Source organism: Sturnira hondurensis, unplaced genomic scaffold (assembly GCF_014824575.4).
Source record: "Sturnira hondurensis isolate 20B ecotype Veracruz unplaced genomic scaffold, ASM1482457v3 Scaffold0022766, whole genome shotgun sequence".
Lineage (NCBI taxonomy): Eukaryota > Metazoa > Chordata > Mammalia > Chiroptera > Phyllostomidae > Sturnira > Sturnira hondurensis.
In genome coordinates, this window is record NW_028095397.1 from 1,639,471 (window position 1) to 1,659,825 (window position 20,355).

The window sequence follows — 20,355 nt, forward strand, 5'->3', positions numbered from 1 at the left end:
TAAACTGCCACTTACAGAAAACCGTGTTTTCAGGCCTTCAACAGAATTCCCGAACCCTGCTTTTCAGGCCCAGGCTGGCTGATTTATCCACACATGGGGGCACTCGCTCAGGAGGAGCGTGTGTGGGGCCTCCGAGGCGCACAGGGGAGCACCCAGCCGCTGCAGTTAGGAATGGAGACCTGGTAGGTCTCAGGGTCTGAACCTGGGAGGGCAGGTCAGGTTTCTTCCCCAAAGACCACAGAGCTGTGGGCAGTGGGGGGCAGGGGGGCCCTTGCTGCTGCTCATTCATTGACAAGGAGAGGGCCAGCTCACAACTTCCGTGGGTCAGTCCAGGGACCCCTCTACCTCCTGGCCTTTGTGACTTGGGTCTGTCCCTGGGGGCCCAGGGCCCGCAGACGATGTCAGGGAGGGTGCTCTGCTCCTGGCCCCCCCCCACATGGAGGGTGGGGCTGTGTGTGGTCTCTCTTAAATTTTGTGTTTTGCCTTTTGTTTCTTTTTAAGAAAACCTTTTCGCCTGAGCCCAGGTCCACTTGGGCACCGCCTTCCAGCCTGTGCCCTCCCGTGGTCTGCCCCTTGCCTCATGTGCCGCGCTCTCCGTCTGTGCCCAGTCAGCTGCTATCAGTCATCAATCACTGACAGCTGGGCCCCTGCCAGCCAGCGCCCTGCCGTTGCCCTGGGCGACCTCCAAGTCCACGTGGACGACTGCTTGTCACGTTGGCCTCACAGTCCCTGACCCTCGTCACCTCCACGTTTTGTCTGCGCATATCCAGGGCTGCAGCCTGCGATCGATCAGTCATCCCCACCGTCCTGCCTTCTGTGACGGGCCACAGGCTGCCCCCGGGCCACCCGTCCCCCGCCATCCTTCACTGTGTCCCCGGTGTCAGCCCCCGGCATCAGCCCCCCGCGTGAAGAGAATTGCAGTTGCCTCTTTCCCCTCCCAGACTGGGGCCCAGCCTGCTCCACTCCCTCTCCTTCGGATCCAGATGCTTCCCCAGTGAGGAGACCCCCCACCTTTCCCTGCGCTGAAGCTGTGCTCCCCCTCCCACCCTGACCACTGCTCTGCCTGGAAACCCTCCCTCACCCCGCGGACACCCACTCAGCCTTCAGGAAGCAGCTGAATGCAACTACCCAGAAGCCGGCCTCGCCCGCCTCCCCCTGCGTGTGGCCAAGACTCGCAGCACCACAACCCTCCCGCACGCATGCTCCACCGACGGGGGCGGCCGGCCACCCCGCTGGTTTCCCCAAGAGACTCCGGGTCCAGGGCAGAGACGACAAGGGGTGTAGAAGGCACGGGCCAGGCAAGCGCGTGCTCCCCAGTGAGAGCGCCGTTGCCCGAGTCTCTGCGGCAGGCGCGGCACGCGAGGAGCTAACAGGCTGCGTGCGGAACAGGGAACAGGGGCCCCTGCTTTCCACTCTGGTCCCAGAGGTCACCGTGGCGACGCCGGGCCCTGCCTGCTGCGCTGCCGAATGGAGGCACCGGTTTGCAGGCTGCCCAGGAGGAAGTTCAATGCAGACCGCTGGTCTCGAGGCCGTCTGGCCGGCAGAGTGTTTACGGGGACTCACAGTACAGCTGTTGTTTCATAAACACGGGAAAAATGGCCAGCTGTCTTAACACGCTCTCACTTTATTAAATACTCCTTACATCATTAAGAAAAATTCAGAATTATAAGTTAAGGAGCAGTGAATGCACGTAAGTTAGACAATGTTGAAAGGCTTAAAGAAAAAAATTAATCGAGGGCCCCTACTCCTACCAAATGGCCGTAGTTACTGTTACATTTGTCCAGGGTTCTTCCAGGGGAAGGCCTGTGGGTATGTGTGTGCACACTCACGCACATGTGCATGCCAGTGTACATATGTGTGCGCGTTTGTGCACTCACTGATGTTTGCTGTGCACACACCTTCATTCAGCGCCAAGCACAGGAGAGGCCTGGAGGGCTGCCTGCAGCCTGCTGAGGACTCAGGGCGTGCCCGTGCACTGGGGGGAAGCAGGGCAGCTGAGCAGGCCCAGGCGCCGGCGGGCAAGACAGGCTAGTGCCCGCCAGGCCCTGAGTGCCGTGTCAGGGTGCAGCATTCTCTCTGCAGCCAGCTCTTCTGCACGGGAGGGGGACCGTTGGGGCCTTTGAAGCACAGATAAGGCCCCTAAGCCACCTTAGGGGATGCCGACCTTTCCCCCCAAGCAGCGTGCCGCTCTCCTTTGCAGCAGCAGTCGGCTCCTGACGTCTCTGCCTGTTCAGGGCAGAGGTCGCTTTAGGTGGACTCACTCTCTCTGGTGATTTAAGTGGCCCTCCCTGTCTCTCTGCTGATCCCTTCATGTCTCCAGCCACCCTCCTCAACCCCAGTGGAACAAGCCCAGGTAGGGAGTTTAGGGACAATGCAACCCATCCTCCCCTGCATCTGTCACTGGGGGAGGTTTATCCCTGGCCCCAGGAAAATGCAGCAGCCCCCAGGGTGTCTTCCCAGGGCCTGGGGGGAGGGGTGTGGCCGAGTGTGTGGGTTGGCACAGTGCGCCAGTCTTTCTGAGGCCCCTTCTTCCTGGAGGCTGTACCAGGCAAGTTCCCCAGCAGGACCTTGAGGCCCCGGGTGTCTTCAATGTTGAGGTCGCGGTTTCAGTTCAACATTTAGAAGTGGTCTGTCTGCTGTGTCATGGGACACTGCTCTTCCCTCCCTCAGGGCTGCTTGTCCCTGCCACCCCGAGTTGAGTTCTGGCTGCAGGCCCCCAGTGGTCTCCTGGCAAGAGCGTGCATGGCGAGCATTCCTGCCTCTCCCTGGAGGACTGGGGGGTTGGTGGTCCAGGGGTGACCCCTTGACTTGCTCTGGTCCTCATCTCCCACCCCACAGGAGCAGGCCTTCCCTGCACGTGATCACTGCCCATGCTCCTGAGTTCCTGTCCCTCTGCAGTGTATCCCGAAGCCACCGCCTCCAGGCAGCCCTCCACCCTCCTCCCACACAGGATGCTGGCTGAATGACCCCAGGCTGACATTCCTGCCTCTAGTTCCCGTCTCGTCCTTCCCTTCCATGCTTTGACCCACTGTCAGAGGACCTGCACAGTCACCCACCTCTGTGCTGTCCCTGGCTCCAGCGCGCACAGGGAGGCTCAGACTTTGTCACCTGTGCCCCTCAGTCAGGTGCAGGACTGGGGGCAGCTAGGGAGGCCCACACCTTGAGTGCAGAATTGGGGGGCGGGTAGGCAGAACTCAGCGCCCAAGATGAACAACGTTTTAGTGAAATACTGGTTTAAAATAACTATGAATGTGGAAAGTGAGGTGAGCAAGGCACCAAAGTCGCATCAAGACAGTCAAGTGCAGGGCACACTTGCAGCCTGAGTCCCGAGGCTCGTCTTGAGCAGCCTGTGTCCCTGGTCCCTAGAGCACGTCTCTGGGTCCCACTGCTCACGTGGACCTGAGCTCTGCACGCTGCTGGAGTGGTCGCCATCGTCAGTTTGGTTACAGTTACCTAGTGCCACCCCCACTGCCACCCTTCATGTGCTGGGCTGCGTGTGAGGGCAAATAAAGACAGTCTGCGAAGGCCGGGGCTACACCAGCTTCACCTGGGAGCTGAGGACTTGCCAGGTGCAAAGGGAATGGATGCCCAGGTGGTCCGCCGCCCCGCATCGGCCCCAGCACGGGGTCTGTCCTATGAGGGGCCACAGCACCTGCTCTCCTGCTAGAAACGTCCCGGAAAGCTGGTCACATCAGCCCCGTGCCTTCTCTGCAAGCCCCCTACTCTGCAGGTTCCACCATGGGGTCGGCTCCCTCACCATCTCTGCTGGTTTGCTGGGAGGTCGTGACCCTGGTGTCCTTCAGGGAAAAAGGAAGGGCCTTCCTGCCAGGCAGCTGTCAGCTCCTCTCAGAGGGGCGTGTCCCTGACCCTTCGGGGCCCCGGGGTGAAGGGGGGGTGACTGTCAACAGAGGAGTGCGTGGGACTCCTGTAGAGGACACAGGCATGGCCTTGTGGGCACTGTAGGTTTGTGTGAAACTTATTTTCACCTTTTTTTTTTAGCTGGTGCTTTCAAGGGGCAATTTACTCAATGAATTTTTGTTATCTGTTTAGTTTACACCATACAGAATTATTACTGTGCCAAGGGTCACAGATAACTCTCTGAGACCAGGAAAGGAACCTTTGGCTGATTTGTGAAACCAGGAGCAAATGGGGGCACTCCCTTCTGAGTTCACTCGGGGTGCTGTTCTGTGACGCGCCCCGTGGTCTCCAGTCAGTGGTCAGCTTTGGTCACCTCAGTGGCCTTGCTCACTGTGCCCAGCCTGCGCAGCGTCCAGCTCCGTAAACTCAGCCGTGACGTGCTGGCCACTGGCAGGAGGACCCCACAGGACCATGCCTGCTTGGGGCAGCATAGTTGGGATTTGAATGAGTTCCAGTCCAAAAAGTTGTCTTAGCCCACGGCACATGGCCTCTGGAACCCCAGCCCTGCTCTGTCAGAGTGACCCGCACAAGGTGGACGCAGGAGGGGGATTGCGTGTGGCACCGCGCCGCTCTCCCAAAACACGTGGAGACTGCTGGTGGGCTGGTGGTGGTGCTGTGAGGAGAGGCACAGCCCCCACGGAGGGCGGCCAGGGGACTGTGGCCCCAGGGCTGCAGGTGAAAGTGAGCACGTATCGTGAAGTTCATGTTTCTGGCAAACTTCTTGCAAAGGATAAGACAGAAATTCAAGAAACATGTACACTTTTCCTAGTACTTCTATTAACATGCGCATTGATGTAAAAGAGTACATCTCACGCATATGGTACAAAGAATAACCAAATAAAGTCCCTCTTAGCTGCCCCTCTTGTAAACAGTGGAATGGGGCTGTAGCAGGGTGCGCCCTTGGGAGACACCTGGAAGTGGGCCAGGGTGTCAGGACTCGTCAGTGACTGGCAGGGGAAGCCCCTGACCTGTGTTTCGCTGAGGTCGGATGAGGTCGGGACCTGGACTGGCCTTCAGCTCTGTCCCTCACTTAGGTTGGGTGTTTCTCCCCCCACTGAGCCAGGCGGCCCCCCAGGTCAGGGCGGTGCTGGGAGGGATGCATCTGTGGGCCGAAGGGTTGACAGTCTGCAGGCCAGGGGCCTGGAATGCAGGGGTCTGTCCCTGTAGGGTTGGGGCGGGTGCTGGGGTGGGCGCCAGACCCCGCAGGACAGGGCCACAGTGCCCACTGGAACCTGCCTCCTGGGAGGCTGAGGCCAGCCCACTCCCTCCTGGTCTGGCACAGCCCCTCCGGGAGGTGGCTGTCTCTTCCTGGGGACAAGCAGATGGTCAGCGGGAGGAACTGCTAAGCCCCCTGTGGTGGCTGTCCTTGCGGCCACAACTGACGCTGCTGCGTCCTGGGCTCGCCTGGCCCTTGGGGCTCGCCCAGTGCAGAGGGACCCTGCGTGCTTTTGTCGAGGCAGGAAGCCCCCTAACGAAAGCGAGAGCGAGAGCGAGAACCAGATCTTCCAGGAGTCTTTGGGTCAGACCTGCTGGAGTCTCTCAGTGGAAGTGTCACTCCGATCGCTGAAGTGCCACTTCCAGGCTTCCTGCAGCTCTGTCCCCTTTCTGTCCGATGGTGGGGTGTACAGAGAAATGGGCGCTGACTCAGATCTGTGCTTCCTGCCCTTGCATCTGCCTCTGTCCTGCGTCTGTCCGTACCACCTGGAGGTCAGGCCCTGGGCGAGAACTGGCCTTTAGAGTGGGCAGTGCTGCAGCTGCCGCCCCCCACCCCCCGGTGCTTCCTTGACTGATGCGCCGTTCTCAGATCGCAGGTTCAACCAGGGGCCACATCCTTCAGGGAGCCGCCTGCAGCCCCCAGGTTTGGACTATGTGCCGTCCACTCCTGCCCTTGCCCTGGCGTGGGTCACGAAGCCCCTGAGACCTGCCCGTGGAGTTTGCCCAGCCTGAGCCTGGCGGGGAACCAGCTGTTTTGTGGATGAACATCAGCATTTGTTTGCTTGTTTATTTTACATGTAAATCTTGTTCTGGCCACAAGATCCTTGGCCTCTAGATGCCGTGAAGACGCCTCGGTTCCCAGCAATGCAGCAAAACCCCGCCCACGGGCTGCACGAGTGCTTACCGATTTGTTAGCGTTGGCCTGGTAGCTTACTCTTTGGACTTACTCTTTGTGGTAGGGAACGAGTATTTTTTTTTTATATTTTTACTTATTTATCTTTAGAGGGGAAGGGAAGGAGAGAAGTATCAATGTGTGATTGCCTCTCTGGGAACTCTGTATGAGTCCCCTGCTGGGAACTCGCCTGCAACCCAGGCATGTGCCCTGACTGGGAATCGAACCGCGATCGTGTGGTTCACAGGCCCGCGCTCAATCCACTGAGCTATGCCAGCCAGGGTGGGAACGAGTATTCTGTCTGAAAATTTGTTTAATTCAGTTTGCTGTTTCACCCTAAATTTTGGCTCTTGTCCAACTGAGAATCACTAAATATGTTGTGTTGGTTTTTCTGTTGTCCTTCACTGGGGTTTCCTTCTCCTTCTGTATAAAAAACTGCATTTTGTGTCAAGTGGGAAAGGATGGAAATGTAGTCTCCCTCTCAGTATTTGCTGAGTGCCTTCTAAGGACAGGAACAAAGGTTGGGAGGCTGGGAGGGGGGGAGCATGGGTGTCAAGGGGACGGTAGAACGAGGAGAACCAACCCCGTTCCCCAGGAGGCTTGGGGGGAGCCAGGAGCACCAGAGAGCAGCCGCGGCTTCCAGAGCCAGAAGGAATAACCATCCGTCATGGTCCTGCCTTCACTGCCCAGGCAGCCTGCTCCCTATTCCCCAGGCTCACAGGCATCCTTGGCAATGACCCCTGTCGTCCTTGCTGGAGAGGGCAGGGCTGGGCTGGGCTGGGGTTTGCCAAGTCTCAACCTGTCCCCCCCTCAGCCGGGCCGTGAGCTGGGCCAGGGAATTGGTGACGTGCACAGAGCTGGCTGGGAAAGGGGAAGCTTGTTTCGTACAAGAATGTGCTGGATTGGGGTCATCTAAAGGCTAAAAACACTCCCATGGGCTCAGGGGAAGCTGATGGGAAGTGAAATGCAGTTCCAAAACCAGTCTCTGGGGCACTGAGAGACTGGGGAGGTGCCACGGCCAGGCCCGGTGGGCGCTCCCCACTTCCCCCGCCACTCGGCCCTATCCGGTGGTGCAGAGAGAGGGGTCCAGCATGTGCCATTGGGGTTGCTGGGGATCTTACACACTTGTGCACACACACACACACACCACAGAGGGGAATCACACAAGCCATTCAGCGAGGCAGGCGTGTTCTGGTGCAAATGATTAGTAATTTGATTCCATTTGTAAATCTTGTGGATTTCTATCCTGAACAAACGGTCTGTGAACTGGAAACACATAGCTTTTCCTTGAGGCCAAGTGTAGCTTAAAATCAGAGCGTGATCGCTGTACATTGACGGGGTTTCTGTTCATGCCGCCCCCCAACACCCGCACACGCCACGCATGGGCCGTGTGACCAGGAGGCAGCACCATTGAGAGCAAGAACGGGGAAGTGGGGCAGGGGCTTGTCTGCTGTGAGAGGAACGGGGTCCCCGTGGGTGGGACAGTGGCCCTCAGTCAGACACTCGGGTGGGCAGTCAGCGCTCGCTGGAGAAACGACCGCCGGATGAGGGGCCGTAAGTCAGTCTTAATTCTCCATTGATTTTTTCCCACTTACTTTTCTTTTGCTAGTACAACTCTTTAAAAAGCAGTTCTCAGGCATTGTTTGAACCCAGTCCGGGAGGATTGCTTCCCTAAACATCCGGTGCTCTCTGGTCAGAGAGCCTGCAACACGGCGTTATGGGCGGTGGTGGTGTTTGCCCTCAGCTCTGTGGGTTGGGCTGGGCTTAGGGGTTCTACCCCACACGAAGGGGGCACCTCTAGTGGGAAACCTAACGGGGAGGAGCCCTGCGCCGAATCCCACCTCCTGCCACCAGCTGTGCAGCCCTGGAAGGCGCTGCTGCCCCATGAAACCCGAGCTCACCCAACCAGCCTGTCTCCGAGCTTCTGCGTGGCCCCCTTGAGCCCATGAGAATGGACTTGGGGCCTCTTACAATGAAAACTTAACCAGAGAGCCGCGTGGAGTAAGCGTGGGCTCCGAAACCCGCCCAGCGGCTCCAGGTGCGCGTGTTGGGCGGTAGCTCGCTCTGAGCTTCACTGGCCCACTCTCTGCCTCAGACTCAACGCCTGCTAAGAACCACACCTCACTCACACCTGGTGTCCACTCTTTTTATTTTCACAAAGCACAGAGACACGTGCTTCGCGACCAGCAGGTGAGGGTCTGCGCCCCGACCGGCCCCGGCTGCGTGGGACTGCCCACATGAATGTCCTTTGAAGTGACTGGTCTCTGATGTGCTGCTCAGGGCGGGCAGGGGGAGGGTGAGACACCCACGGTCACGATGAAGTGCAGCGGCTTGAGAGCCGAACACACTGTGCACAGGACGCCTTCACGCTAGTACAAAAATAGTGCCAGAAACTCTGTTCAAATGTATTGAAAAGGTATCATAATACAAATAGACACTGACAGTGGCTAGTGATGGTTCAGGTTTTCTCTCCTGAAACTGTAATAGAAATTTGTATTTTCAACTATTTACATGGCTTTTGACAGCATCATTCAGACACGCTTACACAGGCTTGTTTAATTTTGAGAAGGACATGGATGGGCGAAGTGAGATTGAATCCCTCCATCCTCGAGACCCGCCACGGTGCCACAGTGCCTCCCCGCCAGGGGCGTCCCCAGGGTCTGAGCACTGTACTCCTGAGGGGACAGGGTGGTCACTAGCAGAGTCTTACTAAGTTCCAGGGACAGGGGTCCATGGGAAACTGTCACAGATGAAAGCAGCGTGACTTATCCGTACCTCTGTTTTCACAGTAAGGTGGCTGGCTTGGTGCAGGGCTGCTGAGTGCCTGGCCTGTGCTGCCGGCTGGCTGAAACTGTGCGCCCAGGCGGTGCCCGTCTCTGGGGCTGAGCCGGCCACCCCGCACCAAGGGCGCTGCTGGAAGTGGGCCTGTGTGTGTCTGGGACAGCACTGAGTCACACTGCCCTGCTGAACGACAGCTGTCACAGCACAGGGTGGCAGGCACACTTCCACCCCCCCCTTCCCCCCGCCCCGGGAAACCGATGTTGTGAAAACGGACCAAAGCAGTGCTGGGCCAGGGGACAGTCTGGTGAGACACAGGGACGCTCCCGGTCAGACTGGGGTGCGCCCGCTGCCCGCGCTCTGTGCTGAACCCAGAGGCACTTGCTTCGAGGCAGGAGTCTGCCCCTGTCAGCTTCCCCCAGAGCCCAGCATTTCCGCTCATTTTCCTGCCCCTCCCGTGGCCGCCACAGTGACGGAGGGGCCATCTTCAGAACAGAGGGCTCGCGGGGAGCACATCGTCGGCAGGGCTCGCTCTTCAGGCTGGTGCTCACAGGGCTCTGACTCTCACACTCACGGTGACATGCGCGTGAGGCTCTGCTTTCTCAGTCTTGGAAACTCGGTGTCAGAGGTGACATGTGGGACGAGGTCGCCATGCTGTGTAGTCCCATGTTGCGTCCGGACGGTGGTGTCCAGGGCCCACCAGGGCTGACAAAGGGGTGGCTTTCTGGGACGCCCTCCGTGAAGACCGAGGCTTTGCCCACATGTGACTCCTTGGGCTGGTCCTGGTGCCCAGAGCCTGTGACCCACATGCCCCTAGGCAGGAGCGGGGCGGCCAGGGCAGCGCTGGGAAGGGCAGAAGGCCGGGCGGCCCCACAGGGGGCTGGGCGAGGGGTGGGGGCTGTGGGGGCTCAGACTGCGAGGGTCGTTCACAGGGGAGGCCAAGGCAGCCCTCCAGGGGTGACGCTGGAGCAGAGCTCACTCCTGTGCCGCCGTTTTTTCCGTCCTGTTCCGTCCTGTCTCCGTGCAATGACTGCAGCCATCTTTGCCCCCCGCCCCTGTGTGTATGTGCGCATTTCCAGCTTACAAAGACACTGGACAGAAAATATTTGTGTGAGAACAGAAACTGCGATTTGTGCCCACGTACCAGATGTCAATCCGTGGATTGGAATGATTTTCCTAAAACTTAGCATCACGTGAGCCAGCTGACCAGGCCTCAGGAGCAGCTCTTCTTCTGTGCGAACTGAAACATGCAGGCGTGGCCTCGCCTGGCTTCTCATTTCTAAACTGGTGAAGTCAAGTCAACCACTACCTACGGCAAACCACACCATCCTTTATCTAAGTGTGTCTTTTTACTTGTGAACAAGACACGCGCACGAATGAATCCCCGGGGCAGAGTCTACTCTGTCGTGTGGAGCCGCAGCGACGTGTGCCGGAGAGGCCGGAACAACTGCGGAAGCAAGCGACCGCAGAGCGCGTGGCGCGGGTCTCAGTGTCGCGCGGACGGCCATCAGCGGCTGCTGCTCTTCACGCGGCGCTGTTCCGAGGAAGCACAGGTGTGCGGCAGGTGCGCGGCACTGCGCACACAGTGACCTCAGTGACAGCCTGCGATTTGCACACCGCTGCCACCAAGAGGCAGCCTTACAGATCTCATCTGTGTGACAGGAAACAGACACAGAATGACGTCCCGGAAATCCAAGCATGTGACAATCCCACACAGCCTTCGCAGTCGGTAACTTTCTAGGCTGGCCTCTCTCACCGCAGAGTGAGGGCCACACAGTTTGTTTTGCCTTTTTTTTTTATCTGAATGGCAAGAATAAAGACACAGTATCTCAAGATACACATACTCACCCAGAATCTTAAAAGCCCAAGAAGCATGCTGGAGTTTAGCAGTTGAGAAAAAACGATACAAGTGGAAATGTGTTTCGGTGGAAGGCCTTGACGGTGCTGCATTCCCACGTCCCCCAGAGCTGTTCTGTCCGAGCCCGTGATAGAAACAGAGTTTTTGGGTGGTGAGGGAGGTGGTTAACAAATCAAGCAAATGCCCGTCTCCCTGCTCAAGCCCAACACTTCCACGCATCTGGGCAGGCTTCCCTTTCCGGAAGCAGCTGCCTGCCTCCTCCTCTGCTTCCCGGACCCAGACAGCCTGGGTGCAGGAGCGCACGTCAGCTCTTGCCCACGAGGGAACTGTGCAGAAGAGGAGCGGAGCCACCGACGTTTCTGGGTCACACCTGCCCCTCGATAAATCAGCGATGATCCACAAAATACCTTTTGTTTACCGTTCTGCCTTATAGTACTTCCCATTTGTTTCGAGTTTTAACTTTTTTTGTAACATAATACATTGTTGACCAATTATGTTGACATAACACATAATACATTTAAGGGGAGGGGGCATATTGTATTATTATTATGCCCCCTTCCCCTTAAAATCCCCTCAGCCCAGTTTTTCTCTACCCTAGGAAGGCTTCACATGTCCCAAAATATATTCAATTTTCTCCGACCTTATTTTAAAGAGTTTAAACATTTTGAAAGACTGGCAATTCTGAAACCACAAAACTCATTATCCAATATTCCCAAGTACAGCCAACCAACCCGAGGGCCAGAATGCAGCTCCCACTTGCAGAGCGCAGACACCCACAGCGCCTGTGGGCCCCGTGCTGACAGCGGGCCCGTGGGTCTTCCGCTCAGTGGCGCCAAACACAGACACGGAGATGAGGAACTGCCCCGAAGACCGGAAGTCCCCACTGTGCTCTCAAAAGCTGTGCAAACACACCCATGCAGTGCCGGAAGGGGCCCACGCAGCCTGGCCGTGTCCGGTGGGCAGGGCACGCGCCCCTGGACGTCAGCTCCGCGGGGCCTGGCCGCCGGCGCCATTTGCCCAGGTCTTCTCCTGCTGCTCCGCGAGGGCCTGCCACTTCTGCCTGTTCTTCCGGCAGCCGTCCAGCAGCGGGAAGCAGTCCTGGGACACGTGGGTCAGCGCCTGTGGAGGGGGGGGCGAGACGGTGGGGGTGGGGGAGTTGCCACGGGGAGGCTGGAGCCGCCCCGCTCCACCCGGCCACGCTGCCCCCCAGCGGGGCTGGGGCCCGGGCCTGCCGGAGCCGCTCTGCCGGGAGGCCGCTCGTTCCACCCTCGCCTGGTGCAGGTGTCTCTCCCTTCGTGCAACTGGACCGGCTGCCTCTGCTTTCCAGCTTTTCCATAAAAGGGTTTCACACCGTGCGCTGGAATCAAATTTTTTTATCCAAGATATCTATACAGATGAATTCGTAACGCTCTGTTATGAATTCATTGCCGTTCAGCAACTACAGCGCCCTACATCCTGAGACGAGAGAGGTCCACTGCAGCTTCCTTCACAATAGAGAAACATTGAGTTAAACGCCACACGGCGGCGCGGTGGTTGGTGTTGCTACTCCACCTCAGTCTTGGCTGTGTGCGGCGCGGAGCAAGGTCCGCACGGAAAGGTGGGCACTGTGAGATGTTGCGGACTGCCGCCTGCAATGTCCGTAAAAAGGAAAACTATGAAAATGTCAGAGTGCATGCAAGGGGGTGGGGGGGTGCCACACTGGAATTTATTATCAAGAATTGAGTATTCATTCTCGTGTGTTCAAACTTCCCCTTCAAAGTCCTCTCCATCTGATGTAATACACCTATTGGATGGTTTTTCCACTGCTGCAAACAGCTTTTGAACTCATTAATTTTGGTGCCTTTTAGTGCTTCTGCCATTCTTCTGTTTCACCTCTTACACATGGGCAAAATGTTTCCCTTTGAGGACTTTTTCTCATCTGGGAAAACAAAGTCACTTGGAGCAAGTTGGGTGAATAGGGAGGGTGGGGCATGAGGGTCACGCTGTTTTGGTCAAAAACTGCTGAACACTCAGCTCAGTGTGGGCAGGTGTGCCCATCAGTCACCCATCACGAAATGGGTCAAGAGTCATCAAAAACCGTTCACCACTGTCCCAGAGACAGATGCGGCCTCTCACAACAGTGCCTGCTGACACACGGGTTCAGATGGGTTCCTAGGACACTCTCCTCGGTGTGTGTGTATGGGGGGGGGCTGTGCTACAAGGGGCCTGCCCTCCAGAAGGTCATTCTGCTTCTTTAGGTGACGGCAGTGGGATCATAGGTCATTTTATCTGTCTTTCTGCTTCTCCTCATTCTCTCACTCAGTGAGAACATGATTCTGTAATACATAACAGTAAGCACACGTATCCGCACGCGTGGCACTCAGGAGCAGGGTTGACGAGGTGACGCCCTGTGCACAGGTGTGTTAGAGGAAAGCCCTAGCACGGGGTCTGGGGTTTTGACTGCATTTTCCGGGCACGGGGGGAATCAGGAGGCTCGCCAGCACCTGGAACCGAGGCGTTCTTAGTCTGGGGAGAGAGCCTGCTTGGACGAGCAGAAACCTGGGGGTGTGGGAGGCAGCTCTGAGCCCAGCTGTGCGAGGGAGGGGACAATGGACCCAACTCGGAGGGACACACTGTCCCTGGGGCACGCCTGCGTGCCCCCCTCTTTCCCCTTCCTGCCCCGCCTGCCCATCCCTCCCCTCCTGCTCAGTGGCCCAGACTTTGTTGAGAAATTCCTTGGGTGAGAATGACGGTCCATGCGCCTGCCTGGTGACTGGGGCAATGGCCCCGCATCCCGGGAGGTGAGCCTCACGGACCCAGGTCCGAGTCTGGGGACTGTCTGGACTCCAGAGCTATGAGCCGCTTTTGGCCTTGACCTTCTGTGAGGGCACCAGGAGAAATGCCCTTTTCCAAACAAAGCTTAGTTTCCTGTCTGAACTTCTCGCAACAAGGACAGCACCTCTTTCCTGTGCTTGGGGCACGAACATCTGGACCAGTGAACTGGTGTTGCGAGGGAAGGAGCTTCAACCCGGAAACAAAACCCCACGCCGGCAGGTGTATGGAACTGGGAACTTGCAATGTTCTCCTGGCTGCCTCCTTTTAACCCTCATGAAAAGTTTACTGGAGATATTAAAGCTACAGTACTCAATGGGAAAGAGCTGGATAGTTTTCTTTCTTTAGTCCCAAACTTCCACTGAAAAAGCATGTGCTGACCAGCGTGTGTCCAGTGTCCCCAGGGGCAGTGCTGGCATGCGGTTCTCACTGTCCCCGTGCCCAGCGCACACAGCAGGCATTCAACAGATGGTTACACTTTGAGGTGAGGTGTGAAAATTTTATATTTACAATTTTGAGGAATTGTAAATATAAAATGTGTCCCCTGTTCACTGCAAATGGCATGTTCATTGGCAGAAGAAACAATATAAGCCTAATGACAATCGCTTCGCTTACTCAAGGTTTCAATTCCTAACAGCCTGAGGGTAGCAAGTTGGACAGTTGTTGCAGAAATACCTCATATAGCTGCAGGCAGATGGCGTCGATGAAGCCTACTTGCATGCTTGGGATTTTGTTCTTCTTCTCCCTGTTCATGAGGTCCTGAAACACAAACGCAGGGGCGGGCACTCACACACCTGCCGCTGGTTAGAGAGCACTGTGCTCGCTGGCTCTAAGGTGGCCGGTCACAGGGCAAGGTGAGGGAGGCCTGCAACCCACTCACCTGCCCGCTCACCTGTGCTGGCCTCCTGCACTGCTGCCAGCACTGTGAGCCTCTGCCTTGTTTGTCTTGGCTGTGACGTCCCCCATATCACCAGGAACTGACCGAGAGTTCATCGGTGACCTTGCCTACACTGCACCCCTCGCCCCCAGTCAGCCACTGACCTAAAGCCCACTGCCGATGCAGAACCAGCTGCCGACCTGTACTTGGAGACCACACCGGCTTTGACTTGTCCATCGTTGTGGAATTGAACACCCTCAGAAGGAGGTGCCAAGGCCACTCGTGACCGCAACTCAGTTCCCACACTCTACGCAGAAGGCGGTTTGTGTAAAGGGGCCCCTCAAAATCTGTGTGCCCATCCCCGTGGCGGTCCTGGGCTTTTATCCCAACGAGGTGAAGGAAGCGGTGAGCAACACGATGTTTGTCACCGTGCTGCCTGGAACAGTGAGCAGTGTGCTGGCGCTACGGCAGGAAGTGGGTGAATCCAGTGACATGTGTTTGCTGTGAGCCCCTGAGTCACATGTAGAGGGACGGCCGTTGGGACGAAAAGCGGCATATGACATTCAAGTGGAAAAAGCAAGTTACAAAAAAGTAGGCATAATACGATGAAAAATACAATGAGAAGACACTGTGTTTCTAAGGAAAGCTCTCGGCGACACCAACAAAGAAGTTCGCAACCCGGAAGCATTTGAGTGGCTGTTTGACCCCTGCCAACAGTCTCATACTCACATCGGGCTCGATGTTGAGCTCCTTCCTCTCTTTGTCTCCTTGGTCGAAAAACTCGGCCGCCACCAGCTCGGCTATCTGAAACAAACAACAGCGACGGGCTGGCACTTCAAAGCACATCACCCTGCAGAGGGGACTTTGAACAGAGACGATAAATCTCTCCGATCTTAGCGTCCCCACATATCAGCAGAAGTAGAGGGAAGCGGGAACAGGGATGGAGTGATGTCTCGTTTGCCATCTTGTGCGCCTAGTTACTGACGGAGGCTGGAGTCTGTAACCTGTCCACACAGAAAAGGGTAGCACAGCACCCCCTTCAGCCCCTCTGCACCCCGAGTCCGGGAGCTAGCGAGCACCTGTTACACCTGGTGCCGTGAACACGGTTGGAGAGGTGCCTGCACTGTGACTGACTCGCAGGCCTGTGTACCTCGATTAATCTCCGGATCCTCCTCTCTTTCTCTCTCTCTCTCTCCCCCCCTTCCCATCCCCCCCCCCAAGATGGGTCGCCCCTCCTGTGGTTCCCACTGTCTGGGGTCGGCTGATTCTCTCCCTTTGGTGTCAGGGAGAGCCTCTGGGCCTGTTCTCTCGCCCTGTAGGGACTGGGAGGCTGCACTGGATGGAGACTGGGCTTGTTTTTGTTTGTATTTGCGCCACGACCACGGCAGGGCAGTGCCGTGCGCTGCCGCCGAGGGCCCCCACAGTGCCCGGCTGGCTGTTTTGGGACGTTGCCCACCGTGAATGGTCTCTGTCTAGATGCAGCAACTCGGGGGCTGCAGAAGCGGAGATTTGAGTCCATTCCCTTTTCCATCATTAGTCGAAATATAATAAAGAGAAAGTTAAGTATTTAGTACCCTAAAGTACAATTGGTATTTAAAAAGCAAGAGAAACACTTGGTCTTCTCCACATTAATTGCCATTTAAAAGCTATACCTTGGGTCTCCACCAGATCACCCACCACAGACGACCAGGGAAGGCTTTGTTTTACCATCTTCAGCATTACCTTGAGCTCTTACATTAAAACGTATTTAATGCATTTTGACCCCTACGGATGCTCATATTGTTTCACCCCAGCCAGTGGGGCCTCCTTGCCTGCTGGGGCACCCAACCTCCTGGGCGTTCCTTGCTTCAAACCTGCATCAGCGTTTCCCCCCGGAGCCAGCCCTCCCCTCCACTCAGTCGGGCACTAGGTGTGTTCATGCACCACGCTGACGGTTCCGCGGAGGCCTCTCTAGGGGCTGGCGCTGGGACACGGCACACGCTCACGCAGCACTTCAGTTCACACCCAGGACCCCGGGTTTCTGCCTGAGGCTGACCCCCTTGGGCCTTGTCTCCACACACGTGGAGTCCCAGTCCCCAACAGCCCCGGCGTCATCTCTCAGGTGCTCTTCTCCCACATCACGTGCGACAGCGATCGGAAACAGGGGTGCCACCTGTTTCTGTTTAGTGCGTGGATGGTTTCAGTCTTTGCACGGAGGCCGCGGCCCCGTTTGGTATTCCCGTCTGCAGAGCCCAGCTCTGCCTTCTGCTGTCTGTCTGTGCGGCGGGGAGATCGTCCTAATGTTGTTTAGCGAGAAGCCTGCCTTCGCCCGGTTATTTTAAATGCCATTGAATGGTCTGTACCGCGTTCAACGTATCGTTGCCCTCCATCGGCCCGTCACCCACACCCGCTCTCCTGGTCACCAAGCCCTGCGGTGCTGACCGTGGTGCGGGTGTTCGTGTCTGGGCCCGGACCTCGCCGCCCTGCCCTCTCAGGGCCCAGGTGGGGAGACGGGAAGGAGGAGTGGGAACCCAGGTTCTCCCCCGTCCCATTACTCAAGGGGTAAAAGAGTTCTCAGTGAGCCGGAAGTCACATCTCCCCAAGGAGAACGTAACCACCCCTGGGGACCTGTTGCGTGAACACAGGTGTTCCCTTTCTCACTGTGTGTTACACGTATTATGAAGTGCTAATGAATCTCCAAAGGAAAATTTGTATGGCCAATTGCTTGCTTTTGATACTACTTAAAAACTAGACGGCAGGTTCCACACACGCTTCTGCGGCTGCCTTCCAGGGTCAAGACTTCCCACTGTAACTTCTCACCGCGGAGCCACCTACCCGCTGCTGGATGGGCCAGGGCTTCGTGATGGCGGAGAGGTCGCACGCGGTCATCAGCATCGCCCTGTTCGGGGGAGAGAGGCCCCACAGCCCGTTACTCTGGTGGGAGCACCACCCTCAGGAAGCAGTTACAGTGGAAAAGCTGAACTCGAGCCCTCTAACCCCGGGGGTGGCTGTGTAAAGACCAAGGAAGCAGGGACAGGACTGGCACAGAAACGTGGCTGATGCCACGACAGCCGGGGACGACCGTCGCCGGTTATGCAGGGAGCCACTGCCCTCACACCGCCTCCAGTAGCCCGACGGTGAAGGAAAGGTGAGGACGTCGATCGCTAGTAACCGACCATTAACCGACCACGGCCGTGCCACTCCCTCACACCCGAGGGACCCGGAACGACGGACCGGCGTCTGAGGGAGCAGCCGGGGGACGTGCTCTCCGAGAAGAGCCCCCGCAGCCTGGGGTCCGTGACCCCGGAACGCAGCACCGAGACCACGGTGCGCACACGGTGCCTCCTCTGCACAGAGCCTTCCGTGTCTGACGCAGCACCTGCCGTTTCATCCTTTCAGTTCGTCGGAAGGAGCGGCAGGAAGGGTTTTGTTGTGCTGCGGGGACACTGGGGGAGGGGGGACTGTGTCCCAGTCCCCGGGGGGAAGCCTGGGCCGAGAGCCCCTGCTCCCCAAGGACACACGGCCACAAAGACAACGGACACCTGCCACTTTTGCGCCTCTGACAGCAACGCTCTGGTGAGCACCCCGGGCCCCAGGCAGCACGGTCGTGGTGTGGACCCACTGTCACGAGGGTTTCGGAAGTTCTCCCCGTACCAACTGCCCCACCCAGAGCACACTGCACCTCTGTGCGCTGAACTCCCGTCACCTGCAAAGTGAGGCGTGGGGAGGTGACCAAAGTGACAGCAAGTAACCTTGAGATTGCACGGCCATAGGGGAGAGCCCAGAGACCACGTCTGGGCTTGGCACTCGGTCCAGTTTCCCTTTTGTTGGTGAGAAGGGCGCTGGAGCCCACACTTCTCCGAGGCCCGCTCTGGGGACCGGTCAGAGGCTGTCGTGTGCAGCGAGGCCTTGGCACAGACCGCGGGGGCCCGGGTGTTGCGGCCTCACTCGTGCATCTGCGCGCTAGGCAGGGACAGTGAGTCGGGGAGCACACGGCCCTGAGCTTGGCCACGGCCTGTCGCTGCCTCTGTGCTCTTTCCTGCTGAAGCAGGCCTTGCCCCATGAAGTCAGTCCAGGTAACGGTGAAGGGATGGGTGGTACCCACAGTGGGAGGAAGAGCATGCCTGGGAGAGCCCCACCCTGGCCGCCCGACTCCGCCATCCCCACTCCAGGACAGGGAGCCCTCACCGCCAGCCCCACACCCAGGCCCTCAGGACGCCCCTGCTGCTCTTTGGATCCGACAACTGGGGACCCAGACACGGGAACCCTGGAACTGGGTATAGGTGCACTACCACATTTGAACGGTCCTTCTAGAGCAAAGGAATGACTTATTCACTTTAATTTGCAAATGCTTTTCTGTTGCCTGTTCATGGCCAGCCCTTGGTGGGACCCTGGCAAATCCTGGTGGCCTCCCAGACCACCACGCTGGGGCCAGCGGCTGGTGTGTCCGAAACCCGCACGGACACAACCCATCGGGGAGCAGAGGGGCAGCTCCCCGCTCAGCCGCGCTACTCACAGAAACAGCTCCTTTTGGTGAGGGTCGTCAAGACTGAGCTGGTTTTTTCTTACAAGTTCAAAAAATTCTCCTCGCCTCCTTGAAAACAAAGAGAAATAGCTGGTGGTTAGGAGGCGTCTCTAGGCTCTTATCTTACCCTTTGTTCTGCAAAGCGTCATGGACGAACTTTTGGGGGGAAAAATCTAACGGTCTTTGCCCGCCTTAGAGCCCAACGTAAAAGTCACCCCTTAAAAACCGTTCGTAGCTCGCCGTTCCTCCTCCTCCCATTTCTGTGGGTGAAACATTGAACCTCACCTAAGTACTGATCACAAATAACGACGTCTCAGTTCTTAACCACAATTTAAAATAAATGAACGATGTGGATGAAAAGTGTGACGCTGAAACTGACGTAAGAAACTTCAAATGCGTGGCATAAGAAAGTCTGTGTGGTTTTATCTTAATTTCAGGTAATTCATGTTTATTATGACACGGATATAGAGCAAGGTCGTAACAACTGCGTGTGTCTGTCTAACGCTGCGACGTGCCTCTGAAGCAAAGAAAGACCCAGAAAACTGGGAGCAGCGCTCCTGCGGCCCTCCTTCAGCGGGCCCCACACTGCCAGCGTCTCAGGGGGTCAGAGACGCCGGAGGCACCAGGAAAACGGGGAAACGTAAGGAAATGGGCCGCAGGGAACTGAGGCCCCCGACTGAGACGCAGGCTTCGGGGGATTTGGAGGAGAGACCCCCACAAGGTGGGGGGTCTCTCTCCTGAAAGGTGGGGAAGGTGGGGAAGGTGGGGAAGGCTTTGAGGTTCCAGGTTCTTTTCGATCATCTGTATTCGGCAATCTTTCTGAATCAACTGAAATCTCCTGGACTTTCAGGTGCCCCCCCCCCCCCGAGTTCAGAGAAGCAGGGGCTTTAGGATGCAGGTACCTTTAGATGTGCGACCCTGGGGACTGGAGGGGGCAGGGCCACGGGTTCCAGGGAAACCCCTGAGCCGCCCACAGTCCGCCCCCACCCCCTACTCGCTGCAGGGACTGCAGGCCCGCGTGCACCCCGCAGCTGCGCCCCAGACAGGCACACGCGTCACACGTGGACGTACATGCTGAGTCCCAGCTCAGTAGCCTGGAAGGCCCACGTTTCCCTCTCCGAGGAGCGGTCCCTGGTCTGCTGGCGGCTCTGCCGGGACACGAGCCCTGCGGGCGCGGAGTTCCCGGTGTGGACACACACACACACACACAGCCCGAAATGCGGCCAGCTCCGAGACCCACGCTCCGCAGGCCGGTTCCGGAACTTACTTAATGTACAGCGCCAGGTCTGTGGCCAGAATCGCCTGCTTGATGATCCTCAGCGTGGTCTTGTACTCCTCGATAGACAGGCCGCCCAGGATCTGGTTGCCCTTCGGGAGGAAGGAGCCAGCGTTCGTGCCGCCTGACCCGAGGAGGAGCTGCCGGCTCCGCCACGACCCAGTGGCCCTGCCCCGGACACACAGACGCGTGCCCGGCACCCCAAGCTCTGTGGGCCGGGGCTCCC

General features: G+C 57.6%; 1 protein-coding gene across 3 annotated transcripts in view; it reads right to left on the reverse strand.

Moving 5' to 3' along the window:
• Positions 1–11,255: 11,255 nt before the first annotated feature.
• Positions 11,256–20,355, reverse strand: part of PDE5A (phosphodiesterase 5A) — a 71,243-nt gene continuing 62,143 nt past the window's right edge. For all 3 annotated transcript variants that reach the window (XM_037036285.1, XM_037036287.1, XM_037036286.1), the window contains exons 16-21: positions 20,121–20,221; positions 18,845–18,922; positions 17,164–17,227; positions 15,079–15,153; positions 14,148–14,231; positions 11,256–11,780 (exon numbers count right to left, since the gene is read on the reverse strand). In XM_037036285.1, the coding sequence (XP_036892180.1) occupies positions 11,643–11,780; positions 14,148–14,231; positions 15,079–15,153; positions 17,164–17,227; positions 18,845–18,922; positions 20,121–20,221 (540 nt within the window). In that variant the 3' untranslated portion in view covers positions 11,256–11,642. The remainder of the gene's footprint in view (positions 11,781–14,147; positions 14,232–15,078; positions 15,154–17,163; positions 17,228–18,844; positions 18,923–20,120; positions 20,222–20,355) is intronic.